General features: G+C 45.7%; 1 protein-coding gene across 1 annotated transcript in view; it reads right to left on the reverse strand.

Moving 5' to 3' along the window:
- Positions 1–13,887, reverse strand: part of MGAT4D (MGAT4 family member D) — a 666,451-nt gene that overhangs the window by 189,019 nt on the left and 463,545 nt on the right. Inside the window, exon 9 of the mRNA XM_085641583.1 lies at positions 7,610–7,740. Within this exon, the coding sequence (XP_085497709.1) occupies positions 7,610–7,740 (131 nt within the window). The remainder of the gene's footprint in view (positions 1–7,609; positions 7,741–13,887) is intronic.

Below are 13,887 nucleotides of genomic sequence, written 5' to 3' on the forward strand. Positions count from 1 at the left end.
TGGTAGCAGCCAGCCCCTCCTGGGTGGCGACGAAGGAAGACAGCACCTCCACAGCAGGTAAAACGCTAAGCGATGCGGGACCCGCGCCAGCGGGTTCCGCGAGGTCTTATCAGCAGGCCAGGTCAGATGGGCGGGGAAAGAGCACAGGTGCAACCGAGCACGGGCTCCTGGGACACGGAGTCCCGCGTCGTGCCTCAAGCCCTCCTCAGCGCCTCTGGATACAACAGCGGTAGCAGCCAGCCCCTCCTGGGTGGCGACGAAGGAAGACAGCACCTCCACAGCAGGTAAAACGCTAAGCGATGCGGGACCCGCGCTAGCGGGTTCCGCGAGGTCTTATCAGCAGGCCAGGTCAGATGGGCGGGGAAAGAGCACAGGTGCAACCGAGCACGGGCTCCTGGGACACGGAGTCCCGCGTCGTGCCTCAAGCCCTCCTCAGCGCCTCTGGATACAACAGCGGTAGCAGCCAGCCCCTCCTGGGTGGCGACGAAGGAAGACAGCACCTCCACAGCAGGTAAAACGCTAAGCGATGCATTAAGTCAAGGTCATTTCAGAATACTGTGAACAGAAAGAGGGGCAGCTGGTGGGAAGGGAGAAGTCCTCAGCACTGCAGTCGCAGGGTGAGTTGAGAAGCAGAGGAGGAGGGATGTGTTGCATCTGAGAATGAATACCCAATGTGGTCTAAATTACACCCTTCGCATATTCCACACCTCGCATATTCTTGAGGGAACAATGCAGAATCTCCTTGCTCCACCTTTCTTCTATTCTACAGGGAATTATCCAGCCTATACCACCACTCTGTTCTACAGAGAACTATGCAGTCTCTCCATTTCCCGCCTTTCTGTTCAATGGGGAATAATGCAACCTGCCAAGAACCTCTGTACCACGTAGAACAAAGTAGTCTTTCCCTATTCCATATTCTCCTGCTCTGCAGAGAAAAATGAAGCCTTTCACTTGTCAACTCTTCTGCTTTATGGGGAATAACACAGATTCTCCTTATTTCACAATTTTCAGCAACACTTTAGCCGTTCTCCCATAGAAAATATGTTGCTTGTATTGATGAAAGAAAGTGACCTTCAGTAACAGAACAGGCTACTACAGCTTCTGCTCACATTTCCAAGCATTTCTGCCCACTCAGCTACAATCAACACACTTACAGTAAGCATCACTTTTGTTTTAAATCTTTTTATTGGTTTTCAAAGATATAACAACAATTATATCAATAAAGATTTCGAGGCCAGTCTGATACTATTCCAGAATCAGAAACACTCATACAGTTGTCCCTACTGGCCTTGTGTATTCATAAGTGTAAGAAGGAGGGAAGTTTGATACAACACAGGAGGGTAAACTATGTGGAAAAACGTGAGAAATAAGGGACAGATCGGTATCCGTGGTATCAATAGGGGGCTCTGGTTTCATGATAATGACCCAACTACAGGCGCGATCATCAATAGTGCCGGCTATTGTCAGGTGGAGTCAAATTGGGGTGGCTGCTTATGGGGTAATGTTGTGTAGTCACATTGGGCGGCAACCCATCGGGGGCTTCCAATATCTGATTATCATGTATGTGTCACTTTCAACCAATCAGTCAAAGAGCTGTAGCATTCTAAGTCATTGTAGTTGCAAGGATGCATCATTTTTAACTCCCCCGATTTAAAGTTTTTTTTAAATGTATTTGTGCATGAGTGCCCAAAACATTTTCTTGTCACACTCCACGCATAATACCAGACAACTAAGTCTAACCAGCCATCATGTCAAGACACAGCATCTGTGTCAAAAAATGACTCACCTAATTAAATGATGCCAGGACCCTCATGAAGAATTAACTTTTGGGAATTTACTAAATTTGGCACGATCAGGTAGTTGTGTAAATTGCTTTTCTGGAGAGAATTCTTTATTTCCTGCGACATTAAGTCTGCTGCAGTACACATAACTGTATGTGTAACCAGATATGGCTGATTGGCCAATGGCATTAAGCAGAAGGGATGGGAGGGGTGTAGTTATCAATAGGATAGGAAAGGATAAAAATGTATAAAGCGCACTAATACCCATGGGTGTCAAGACGCTAGGCAGACAGAAAAGAAAAGAAAGGCACAGATCTGCCAACTATGTGGAAAAAAGCCATGTCTCCAGCAGCTTTCTAAACACCGGAAAACATCCCGCATTAGAGATAGAGGGGGGCATGGTGTTCCAGACTTTGGCTGCCATCAGAGAGAAGGAGCATCTGCCCCATCTGACCCTGCGGAATTTAGGAGAGATCAGTTTTCTCTGGGAGGAGGATCTCAGGGTCATCCCGGGGGTGTTCCATTGGAACATGGTTTTCAGCTGCGGCGAACCTTTTCTGTGCAAGGCCTTATAGACCATACTAAGGACTTTGAATGAGATGCGCTTCCTGATTGGGAACCAATGCAGAGCGCTGATCCCCTCCCTGGCTGATTGATACTAAGAAATATTAAGGATCAACCTGGCCACCGCGTTCTGAATGACCTGAAGCTAGCTTGTTCAGGGAGGCCACATTGATGATGAGGTACAACACATTGCTGTAATCAAGCCGGGAAGTGACTTGAGCAATGATGGTGGGCCGATGCAGTTCAGATAGAATATACGGAAACACCTTACTGAGGGTTTTCAAGATGTAGAAATAGGTGCTAACAGTGCAGTTGACCTGAGCATCAAAGGTCTGACCCTCGTCAAAAGTGACCCACATGTTTTTAACTGGTCCTAGCCGGGACGGAGAGAGGTCCCTAGTCTGCCGGCCACCAGGCGCTCAACCAGCTAGAATTCTGCAGACCAAAGACTTGAATCTCAGTTTTATCTGCATGAATCTTAAGGGAATTGTTCTTCATCCTGCCGATAGTTGCTTGCCATGCAGTGGTTACATTTCTCTGCGACCATTTACAAATCATTAGAGATGGAAACAATGATTTGCGTGTCGTCTGCATAGGAAATCACCTGGCACCCAAAAGATCTCACCAACTCAGCTAGAGGGGTCACGTAAATATTAAAGAGGATGGGGCCTAGCGATGAGCCCTGGGGAACCCCGCAAGGTAGGCTGAAAGCCATAGCTCTGAAACCTCCGCAGCTGATGATGTTCATTCTCCCTGTCATAAAGGAGTCAATGGTGCAGCAGGTGCAGTGGCCCCGGAACCCAGAGGCCTGGTGTACCCACTGAACCCAGATTCTTTCAGTTTTGTACTGCCCAACAAGCACTCAGGAGGAATTTTCTTACTTGGTCTTGGACCTTTGGCATCCTTGCAGTGCAGCTGAATATAGGGAATAAAAGCTTAAACAACATGCACCCCACTATTCCTTGGACTAGCGGGAAGCATCAAAGAGTACGTTCTTTGGACCCTGGGTGGCAACTGGACTGATTTATTGAAAGTAAAATTAGGAAATCTGAAAAGGGTAATATGCACACCATATACTATCTACAAAGTCAAAGGCATAATGTACATTTTCTATCTCTCCATACTCGCAGTCAGTGGAATGTGAGCACCTCGACAATAAGAGGAAGAACAAACAAGCATTTACAATGCAATGGTCTTGGCATTGGTAAAGTTAGAGCCATTGGCATTGCTCATGACATTATTTTTGTTTATGTTTTTGTTTTTAAAACATTTAAAGAAACGGCATTGTCATGAGCAATGCCAATAGCTCTAACTTTAACAATGCCGAGACCGTTGCATTGTAGCATTAAAGTGTACACTGCCATGGGGGTTGTGACCTCGCCGGTGGGGGCAGAGAGCTGCTGCACTTCCCTGTGGCCACAGTAAGCACCGAATTTCCCTAAAGGGTACATCTGACAAATAACATTTCAATACATTTAGCAAAAACAAACAGCGTGGAGCCGTCTGTACAGTGCCAGCCGGAGGCACCAAACATTTATAGACCGAGCTCGAGGGAGGGTGGTGCTATTTAGGGTGCGGGGGAGACGCCGCCACTTCAGGGAAGCAGGACGTGACACATCCTCCAATATTGTATCAAGTGACACCACGTGGAACGTGTGTTTGTTGAGTCACCGCGCGCAGGGGCAGCCAAGGCTGATGCAAATCCGCCATATCCGGGGAGGCGCTGAATGGACGGACTGTTCTTGTGACTGCGGTCACGTGACGGCTTAGCTCAGCGCCTTGATGAATTTCTAAGTGCTGAGCTGATACAGTGAACTTCCTTTCCAGCGGCGCTACGTGACTCGCTGAGTAAATGAGTGGGCTTTCCCTGAATTAGCGCCGGATGCCGGTAAAGCGCTGCAAGAAAGTGATGACTGCAAGGCACGTGCTTCCCCCGATAGCAGTAGCGCCCCGCCCCCGAGAACTCTCTCGATCTGTCACACAGACATCTGGTTCTCGCTAGGGTACGTGTTGGACAATCTGAGGGGCTTCATACAAGCAAGTGGGTCTAAGAGACCAGTAGGGCTGGGAAGAAGTCGGGCACATGAAAGGTAATCTAGACATTTCCAAATACGCAGGTTCCCTCTGAAGGGACCGTTGGGCTGGGGCGCTGTCAGTCACATCAGGAAATGAGAGCAGTTCTCTACAAATTGGTGCCACTAGTGTTGTGGGCACAGGCAGTCAGCCACTTGTCAGCCCATTGGACTCAGGCGACAGGCCGGCGCGTCCGATGAAACGATAGTTTTGAGTACAGTTTACCACATATCAGGTGGTTTCGGCATTTCTCGCAAGGACGGGGCGTCCGAGACACTGCACAGCAGGACGGTGAAAGAGATAACGGCGGGGAAGGAGTCAGTCAGGACGGGAGTTTTGAAACGATAGCAGTGTTGGCTTACATTATACACTTTCCATAGCCCTAACAACTTCCCCATTTTGTGGGTAGTACACACATCTCCAAATGTCCCTAAAGGCCAGTAGGTCTTTGCATGAAAATGCAGCACAAGGGAGTTTTATGTTAGTAGCCAGCGCTGTTTAAGAACATGCATTACGCCACGGTACGGCAAAACGCTGGTGGAGTTTCCTATAGCCCTTAACATGTCCAAGCTGGAGTAGCTCCCTTTAAGTCGGCACTATACCGTAATAATCATGAAAAACCAGAGCAAGCCAAAGAAAAGGCAGGAGGAGGGCCGCTGCTACCACAGGTCACGCGAGCAGCGCCCGCGGCTGCCCACGCACTTGCCGCTCAGTCGGACAAGTGTCTCTGCACAGGCTCACACGCTTGTCTTCCCTAAAAACGGACTGCCAGGACACTTACGGCCAGCGGGCGCCGGCGCGTGATCATCCACTTCCTGTAAGCGCTACATACGGAAATGGCTCCGCTATCCCACAGCCCCATGTTTGCAAGCAATGGACTCACCGCAAGCCGTCCAAGATCCTCGTCAGCTAACCTACTAAAACCCATTGTTTAGATGTAAAACAACGCACGGGACACACAGTACAGGAAAGGCACAGTTAAAGTTGTGAATTATGCGTTGGAGAGGAAGCAAACGATTGGCAGACTGCTATTTGCTACCAACTCGTAGGATTATTTATTTCATAGCCAACAAGGCAGAGCAAAAGGAAAGCACACCACCGCCTTTCTCCGAGGCAGAGCAGAAATGCCTCGGAGAAACGCAGCGTCCTTTTCGGATTCGGGGGTGTGTTTTGCTGTTATCTCCTCCAGCCATTGGCTGGAGGAGATAATTAGACTTTCTGCAAAAAACACGCCCCCCGATCCGAAAAGGACGGGGCATGATCGGAGTGACGGGACCTCTTCTCCAATGGCTGGCCAGCATTGAAGAGGCCAGCCAATGGAGAACAGGGGAGAAGAGGGGCGGGTTCAAGCCCCTCTTCTCCAAGTCATTAAATCTCGGATCGAGACTGCGCAAGCGCAGCCTTCGAGCCGAGACCTAAAAACTACCAAGTGAGCCTCAAACAATAGGAGGAGGGAATACACAGTAAAAAATTGGCAAATGCTCTCACAATCCAGAACACAGTAAACGAGGTGTTAAAAGATCTTGTGAGATAATCCACCGCAGCCGTGTTCTCCTGTTTGTTTCAACCACTACTATCAGAACAACACCATGGGAACATTGCTGATGGGGACAACTGCGCTTTAAAAAATATCATGGAATGACACAAAATAGCAAACTCATAATCCTTGTTTTTGATTGAGATAGATTTACAACTTTCTCAAACATCTCCGTGGTAGATACGACTATGAGCGGGTATAAGCTACAAGTCAATACCTGGAAATCCTATCCAATAATTTTCAATATAGGGAGCATCCCTGTAAGCTAGCTAAATTTCTATTTTGTTGTGAGATCTTGAAGTCCCTTTCAAACTTTTCTCCTAAAATCTGGAAATAAACTTGAACTGGTGATAGCTGGGAACAGCTGATATCAGATATAGGTGGAGTATTAGTCCATGCTTCTGAAGAGTTGTTCACAGATTCTGGGAGTTAGGGATCTGACCTGTACAATAGATCAGTATTCGAAGGGGCACCCTGGAACCCACAGAGGTTCCTGAATCTCTAGTCCCAATTTATGAAACACAAATCCAGCAATGAAGGTACAGTTTCTCAAACAGATTAGAGTAACAGTAAAATTGCTGTTCAGAGATTCAGGTCCTTGCACACTTTTCCGTGCTGTGGCCACCACAGGAACTGTCTGAAATTTGAGTACATGGATTGAAGCAGTGACAAAAACAACAGGTAAAGCCTTGCGCTGCTGATCAGCACATAGATGAGTGCCAGAACAGTCTACAAACGTTAGTGCACAGAGCAGAGGAACAAGTCAAGAAATGCCCATGGACAGGCGCTATGGTGCATTTTACTGGTATTGATATTACAAAAAGTGGTCAGCCATTCATGTCTATGCGGTGAATCAGACATTCACTGCATAGTAACATATACATAAAAAGTTGTTGTAGGGGTCTTATCAGACAATATTATAAAAAAGTGATTGCGCCAATGCTTGAATTCATCTCAGGAACTCCTAATTAATCGAGCTGCATTCCAGTCCATCTTTTTGCCCACTATGTCACAGGGGGTTTTAGGGAAGACTAGAAAAACTTGCAGAAAATAACCAGGATTTAAAGAGCCCTGTTTGCTTCCAGATGCCGCCTTTTTTTTAAATGCAGATTTATATAGCGTGAACTCAACCCAAAGAGGTATTGGTGCGCTTTACATGAGCACCGGTTACATTACACAAGGACACATTCAGGCACGGGGAGATTAAGTGATTTGCCCAGAATCACAAGATGTGGACGCGACCCTGAGGCTCGAACCTTGGTTTCCAGCACCAAAGTTGGCAATTTAGCCGGCGGACCACATCCTTGCCGACTTCTTAGCCCAAGGTAACGCCAGCAGCTCCAGGGCAAGTCAGGTGTGGCCACTGTTAACACTAATCAAGGTCTATAATTGATAGGTATGCTGCTTCCTATGGGTGGTAATAACAAGTCCTGGGAAGCACACTAAACTTACCTCATTCTGGCCACTACATGTTTGTACGTTTTGCAGTAAGTGGCCGTTTATAACAAGTAAAACCTTACAAAGCGCAAACAAGATTTTGTGCTAATTGTCTCTTCCATTTCTCGTTTTGTTATTTTATGTACACCCTAAAGGCATCCTTATCTCAATGGGTCACTGCGCCTGTTGTGAACGCAAGAAAGCAGAAGGTACTCACCGCGTCCTTTTCGGGATTGCACACTTTGACCCACAGTATATGGTCCAGAAGCCAGTCTATCGGCTTATCCTTATAGAACATCAGAAAGAACTCTACGATCAAAGGCAAGTCTTTGGATTTGAAAAGCTTTCCTGTGAACATAAACAGAAAAAAACAAAATGAGCTCCTGAAATCAACCCTACGCCTCACCTGCACAGTAATTAGCATAAGATCAAAGCCAGTTCAGTCCATTGGCCGCTTTTGCCATGTGAAGTCCCATGTGAGCACATATTGTTCATGTATGTGTAAGGATACACCACTCCGTCAATCTAGACAGTTTAAACTATTTACCTGCCTCTTGGTCGATAATGGTGTGGCAGTGCGCTATTAAGCCAAACAAAAGCTTCAAGGTCAAAGTGGAATCTGGGGTCACCCCATGGCCTGATAGAGCCAGTTCAAGGTCAGGGTACGGATATAGCGTTTCCCTATCTGCAGCTCACTATTCTTAGAGGCCATTTGCACCACAATGGGCTCAAATACAATAAGCGGTAACTTCTGAAAGGAAGTTGGTATCTGGTGTCCAGTGCTTTCAAAGTGGATGCACTTGTTTTTAAAGCACCTGAAACTGAAAGAGAAGCTCGTTCTGCCTGCAGTTGGGTACAGGCAGAATTCCTGTGGTTACTGGTACAGAAAAAAAATGTAAAGATGTCAGAACTAGGATGGACGCCTCCCTCCATTTTACCTCTGCAGTATGATGAATTGTGCTACTTCAGAGGACTTCTTTCCAGTCTGTCAGTAGAAAGCAAGTGAGTTGCCATATATAGCAGAAATATAAAGAAAGACCATAGATGGGAAAGAGTGCATTTAGAGGTCCAATGTTCATGTGTAGAAATCACTGTACAGGAAAAAGGAAGTGGTGATGGAGGATGCTAAAGCGCAGTGTCATTATTTCCCCTGGTCGTGAAAGATACCCAGATCCGATCTAATTGGTTAAAGCATCCATGAACCAGTAGCTCCTATGTAGTTAGGCTAGCCACTCTATGGAATTGGCCAAAACAAGCTAAGAGGCTAGAAAACATATTCCATCTCTGTGGCGAAGATCCAAGGAAATACACATTTCATCCAAGAGCCTACAGAAAGTTGAGAATAATACATGGTCCCACAGAAACCTATCAATAGTGAGATTCTCAGCACATTCCTTGATCATGAGCAAATTACTGTGTTCCTGTGTTTCAGCTCCCAGCCTGAACGTTTGGATGTGTGCCATTAATATTTTGGGTGGTGTAAATTATGTTACGTAAATTTCCATCTGTGTGGACACAGTAACTTATTATATGGAACTATTTTTTTTAAGTGTATTGAATTGTCCTATTTTGTATTTATTGAGATTAGCTATCCTAACATAAGAGCAGTACATAGCACTGAGGCAGTTCAAAATGACAGATGCGGTGAATACATAAACAAGAGTTCATGGTATGTGAAGGTTGAGTGGTGATTACAAGAGCATTTTACATACAGTGATTATGAATATTTACACCGATTTACATATATAGAGTGTAGTGCTATATAGGGAAGGTCGGCTGCAGGTGAGGGCATGCGGGTCAAAGTAGCAGATGGAATACATGTTCCTGTGCCTGGGGCTTTGAGCGTGAAATGATGCATTTTTAACTATTGTTTAAATTTCACAATAGGTGGCTGTCCTATGGAATTGAGAGTCTACAGAGCTTTATGAGGTTCCTCCTCGAGATTGCATTGTGCAGCAGTGGTTCAGAGGAGCAGCGAGTCTGCAATGTGGAATCCTGTGTCACCGAGGATGCCGTTGACGAGGGGCTTAGGATTTGAAGTCCTGTGTCGAAGATGCATCGTGCACTGGCGGTTCTGAATAATTTGCGGTGCTGCGATGCGAAATCCTGCACTGTCATCAAGAATGCCATCACCGAGGGGCATGCGATGAAAAGGCCTGCATCAAGGATGCATCACGCAGCGGTGGCTCTGAGGAGACTGCAGGCTGCGATGCGAGGTTCAGCATCGGGGCTGTGTCGAGCTGCAGAAATTCTGAAGCGAAGTTGCTAAGAGCTGCATCAAGCTGCATCGGTTCTGCTCATAGTACCACTTCTGGTGTAAATAATGGAGAAAGTGTGTATGTTTCAATGCAAACCTTAGCTGGAAAACGTCTACAAATGTATGTAGTGAAAGACCAATACAGGCCTAGCCTTGCTACAACAGCAGAATGAAAAGCAGCACCAATAGGGTTAAGATTTGAAGGGAGAAAAGCAAATGCATGTTTTCGTAGACTAGAGAAATATATTTAGGCAGCTACTGTAGCTGTGAAGGCCACAGGCCTGGTTTGTAGGGAACACGTGTGTAATAAAATATGTTGATAAGAATAGAATAGACGTGCGAGGCAGCCAGGATGTTATGCTTCATAGAACCCCAGACATGTAGGAGTAGTGCCTCATGCTTCAGAACCAGACAAGCCAAGGACACCAAGCTAGCATAGAAATGTGTCATACCCCAGGTGTAGACATTTATAAACACATGACTAGTTATTTTTTTAGAACAGTATTGTCTTTTGTTAATAGTGACACTTGCTGGAAGTTTCTATCAATAATTATGCATGTGACTTATTCACCGTTGAAATAAAAAAGGTATACATATCACTGTGTGCTCATGTACCACGGGACGTTTTAGGTCACAGCTGAGCAGAGGTTTCTAAGCTTCCCCCTCGATCAAGTAAATAAACTCTGTGCTTTGCTGCTAAAATTAAAGTCATGTTTTCTTTTCTTCCATCCTAAGAACATTGGGCTGGCAGAGCACTGTCAGGCCAACTTCCAAGGGTCCAGGACTGGGTTGAGATCATTTGGGGTGTAGGACTCACTGCAGACAGAGTCCAGGTTCTAGGTGGTTGGAGCCTTTTCTCTCCCTGAGGCTCTGACGAGGAGACCATCCAACTAGCCCTTGGAGTCTCTCTAGTGGGCCTGGATTCAAGATGGAGGCGCAGTACTTTTACTCAGGAAGCAGAGCAGCAAGCAGCAGGGCAGAAGAGAAGCCATATGTAACAAGCTTCACGTGAAAGATTGCAGGACTCGCAGTGTAGATGACAAAGTATTTATTCTCCACAAGAAGGTCTCATCAAGACAAAATGGTCAACAAACAGCTCTCATTAACCACCAACTGCCTCACCTGCCTCACACATTCCACTACATCATCACCCACCAAACTTCCAGGAGATGACAGCTGTAGCTGTCACAGACAGCTTCATCTCACTTTGTATGCACATATCACACCATTCTTCTTGCAGAACAGCACAACAGTCTTTCGGAGCCTTCCACGGGCCCAGAGGTTTACTGAAGAGTTGGGTCTGAGTATCTAATATTTATTAATATTTATACCTGGTGCCAAATTTGAAGTAGGAGAAGGGTCTGGAGGTTTAGACCCCATAGGAGTTTTGAAATTCCTACCTCCCTATCCTGGCCTGATTGTTTGGGGTCACATTAGATGAGCACCAAACCCTTTGTGAGTGTGCTCATGCAGAACTTTTGTGATGTGCAAGTGTGGTAGTTGACAGCTCCTCCCTCTCATCAAGTCAGAGATGACCCATCCTGCCAACACCTATGGTCCTTTGTCTCACTGTCTGGGAGCAACATACAAAGACCAACTGCCAGTTACTCCTAGTCATGTGACCCAGGAAAGAGGCTGCAGGCACACAATGGTTAGGAAAAGAAAATGCCGACTTTCTAAATGTTCTTTAGAAAAACAAGGGCAGCCCCTTCTCAACAAGAACCAGGGCACAAAGCATTTTTAACAAACAATGGTTCTAATTAGAGATGCAGTTAGTTCAAGGATACAGAATGCAACAATGGCTCTATATAAGTGTATTTGTTAACAACATAAATTATAAAAGAGTCGTCAATAGCAATATATATCAACTAATATTCTTATTATTCTTCATTGCGCGTAGTGTCCCATATGAAAAAGGGGAACCAAACAAAACAACAATAATAATAAAGAGAACAGACAAATGACAGAAAAACAACATAGACGAGAGTTCCTTTGAACAACAAACAGCCAAATATGTATATATCCATATAGTCCAAGAATCATAATAAATCCAAACCCTAATATCAATTGATGGCGTCTCTAGTTGGTTTGTTTGCATTTTACAAGAGTCTATGGCGTTTCAACCCAGTTGCGGATATTGGGTCTCATCAGGACCAACAAATAAAGAGATACCTAAAAAATGAATACAACAAAAATGATTGCTCTATACAAGTAGAAGGAGCGGTGCCAGACTAATTAATAATTGAGAGTCTACTGTCATACGGCTTGTACCTCACCGGTAAAACTGTGCGTTTGTTGGACAACATAAACATGAGGATTGTGCAAGACTGATTTCGTGCACACCCTCAGGATATGTTGGCCTATCGTCCTGCTAGCCCACAGTGCACCATCCGCAGCCCCAAACCTTATAGGGTGACAAATGTGTTTGTAACCTGAGAACATGACAACACTGACTCCCCAAGGAAATGCTGGTAACCGGTCTCGGACCTTTTCGCTTGAACTCTCATGCACACCCAAAGAAAACACACAAGAAATACTCAGCAAGGCATTTCAATATTTATTGAAGCCATGCAATTCTTGTATAAAATACATGCACTGCAATTATTAGTAGACTGAAACAGATTAGCATAATTAGCAATATAAGAATATTGAAAAGGATGAACCATTCCAGCATTGTGCTAAGACCGTTAATACATATACATGATGTGAATAGTGTACCCCTAGCTAGCGCTCCCAAACCTGGTCTTGACTAGGGTGGATGATCTGCAAAATCCCTGCCGGATGAACTAACTCCTCATTACTTGCAGTTAAGTGTCATCAGGCTGTCCGTATTGGTGTAGAGCTGGACATCCCTCATGTCAGGAAACAGGAATGAGCTGAGCTGGAATTCCGGCATGTAGTGACCTCATAGTGTAGGACGAGTACTCCTCTCCCCAAACAAGGAAGTGGTTCTGTTTATATAACAAACAGCACCCACGCGGCCATGTCACAACCTCTGTTTGGCCAAAATTGTCTATCGGTCTATAACAATAACGATTTTTCCGCAGGTAACTTTATATCTTGTACAGACTGTTCAAGGTGTCGTGATAGTGTGCCTACGAAGTAGAAATGTAAGCAAAGCCGATTCGGAGAATGTTATCCTGCATTATCACGTATGCAAATGTATCTCAAAAGTCATTGTGTGTACAGAGAAGGAAACTTAAGAAACATGAGCACATAAATGATGGTGTTCCTTACTGGGCCTATCCTGACCATGTGACACTACCTTAATCGTCTCCTTCTAGACTGCGAATTGGATATAGAAAGTGCTCAAAAAGGAAATTGAAAAGTTACTTACTCGGGGTATCCAGTATGAGTAACTTTTAAAAAAAGAGAAAGGCATGAAAGAGACAGAATTAATATCAGGCATACAGGGAGAATGGCCACAATCAATTGGTAAAGACGTACCCTTGAGAGATTAGACACGGACTGCCCGCAATCAGGAATGGGGAAGTACTGAAGCTGATAGCATCCGAGGAGTGACAGTTAGGATAACTCAATCAATCAGTCATTTTTAAAGCACAGCACTGTCACCCCTAAGGGTATTTGGGGCACTGACGGGTGCCGTTTCTCAGTAAAAGCCAGGTCTTGAGTTTCTTCCTGAAGTCCGCCAGGGAGGGTGCTGTCGAAAGGTGGGGGGAGCAGGTTGTTCCAGGTCTTGGCGGCAATGTAGGAGAAAGAGCGGCCACCGCTGCGGCTGTGTCGGATGCAGGGGGTGTGAGCAAGGGAGAATGCAGCAGGTTACTTGAGGGCTGATGAAAGTTCAGTCAGTGGCTGATGTAGGATGGTCCTTGGTCGTGCAGAGCTTTGTACGCATGTGTGAGGATCCTGAACTGGCATCTCATCTGGATGGGGAGTGAGTGGAGGTTTCTGAGGTGTGGAGTGATGTGGTTCCATTTGAGGAGGTCCAGGATGAGTCTGGCTATAGCATTTTGTATGGTCTGGAGACTTCTGAGGAGCTGGGTGGGTATTCCAGCATAGAAAGCATTGCTGTAGTCGAGGCGGATGTTGACAAGGGCCTGTGTGATGGTTTTTCTGGCATTGATTGGGATCTATCTGAAGATTCTGCGGAGCATGTGGAGGATGTGGATCAGGAGGAGGCGACTATGCTGACTTGTCGTTTCATGGCCAGCTGGATAAACTGTTTCCCGTATTGTAAAGTAATCAGAATGGGAATTCTTCAAAGCGGATAAATTATT

The sequence above is a fragment of the Triturus cristatus genome, chromosome 2_2 (genome assembly GCF_964204655.1).
Source record: "Triturus cristatus chromosome 2_2, aTriCri1.1, whole genome shotgun sequence".
NCBI classification, from domain to species: Eukaryota; Metazoa; Chordata; class Amphibia; order Caudata; family Salamandridae; genus Triturus; species Triturus cristatus.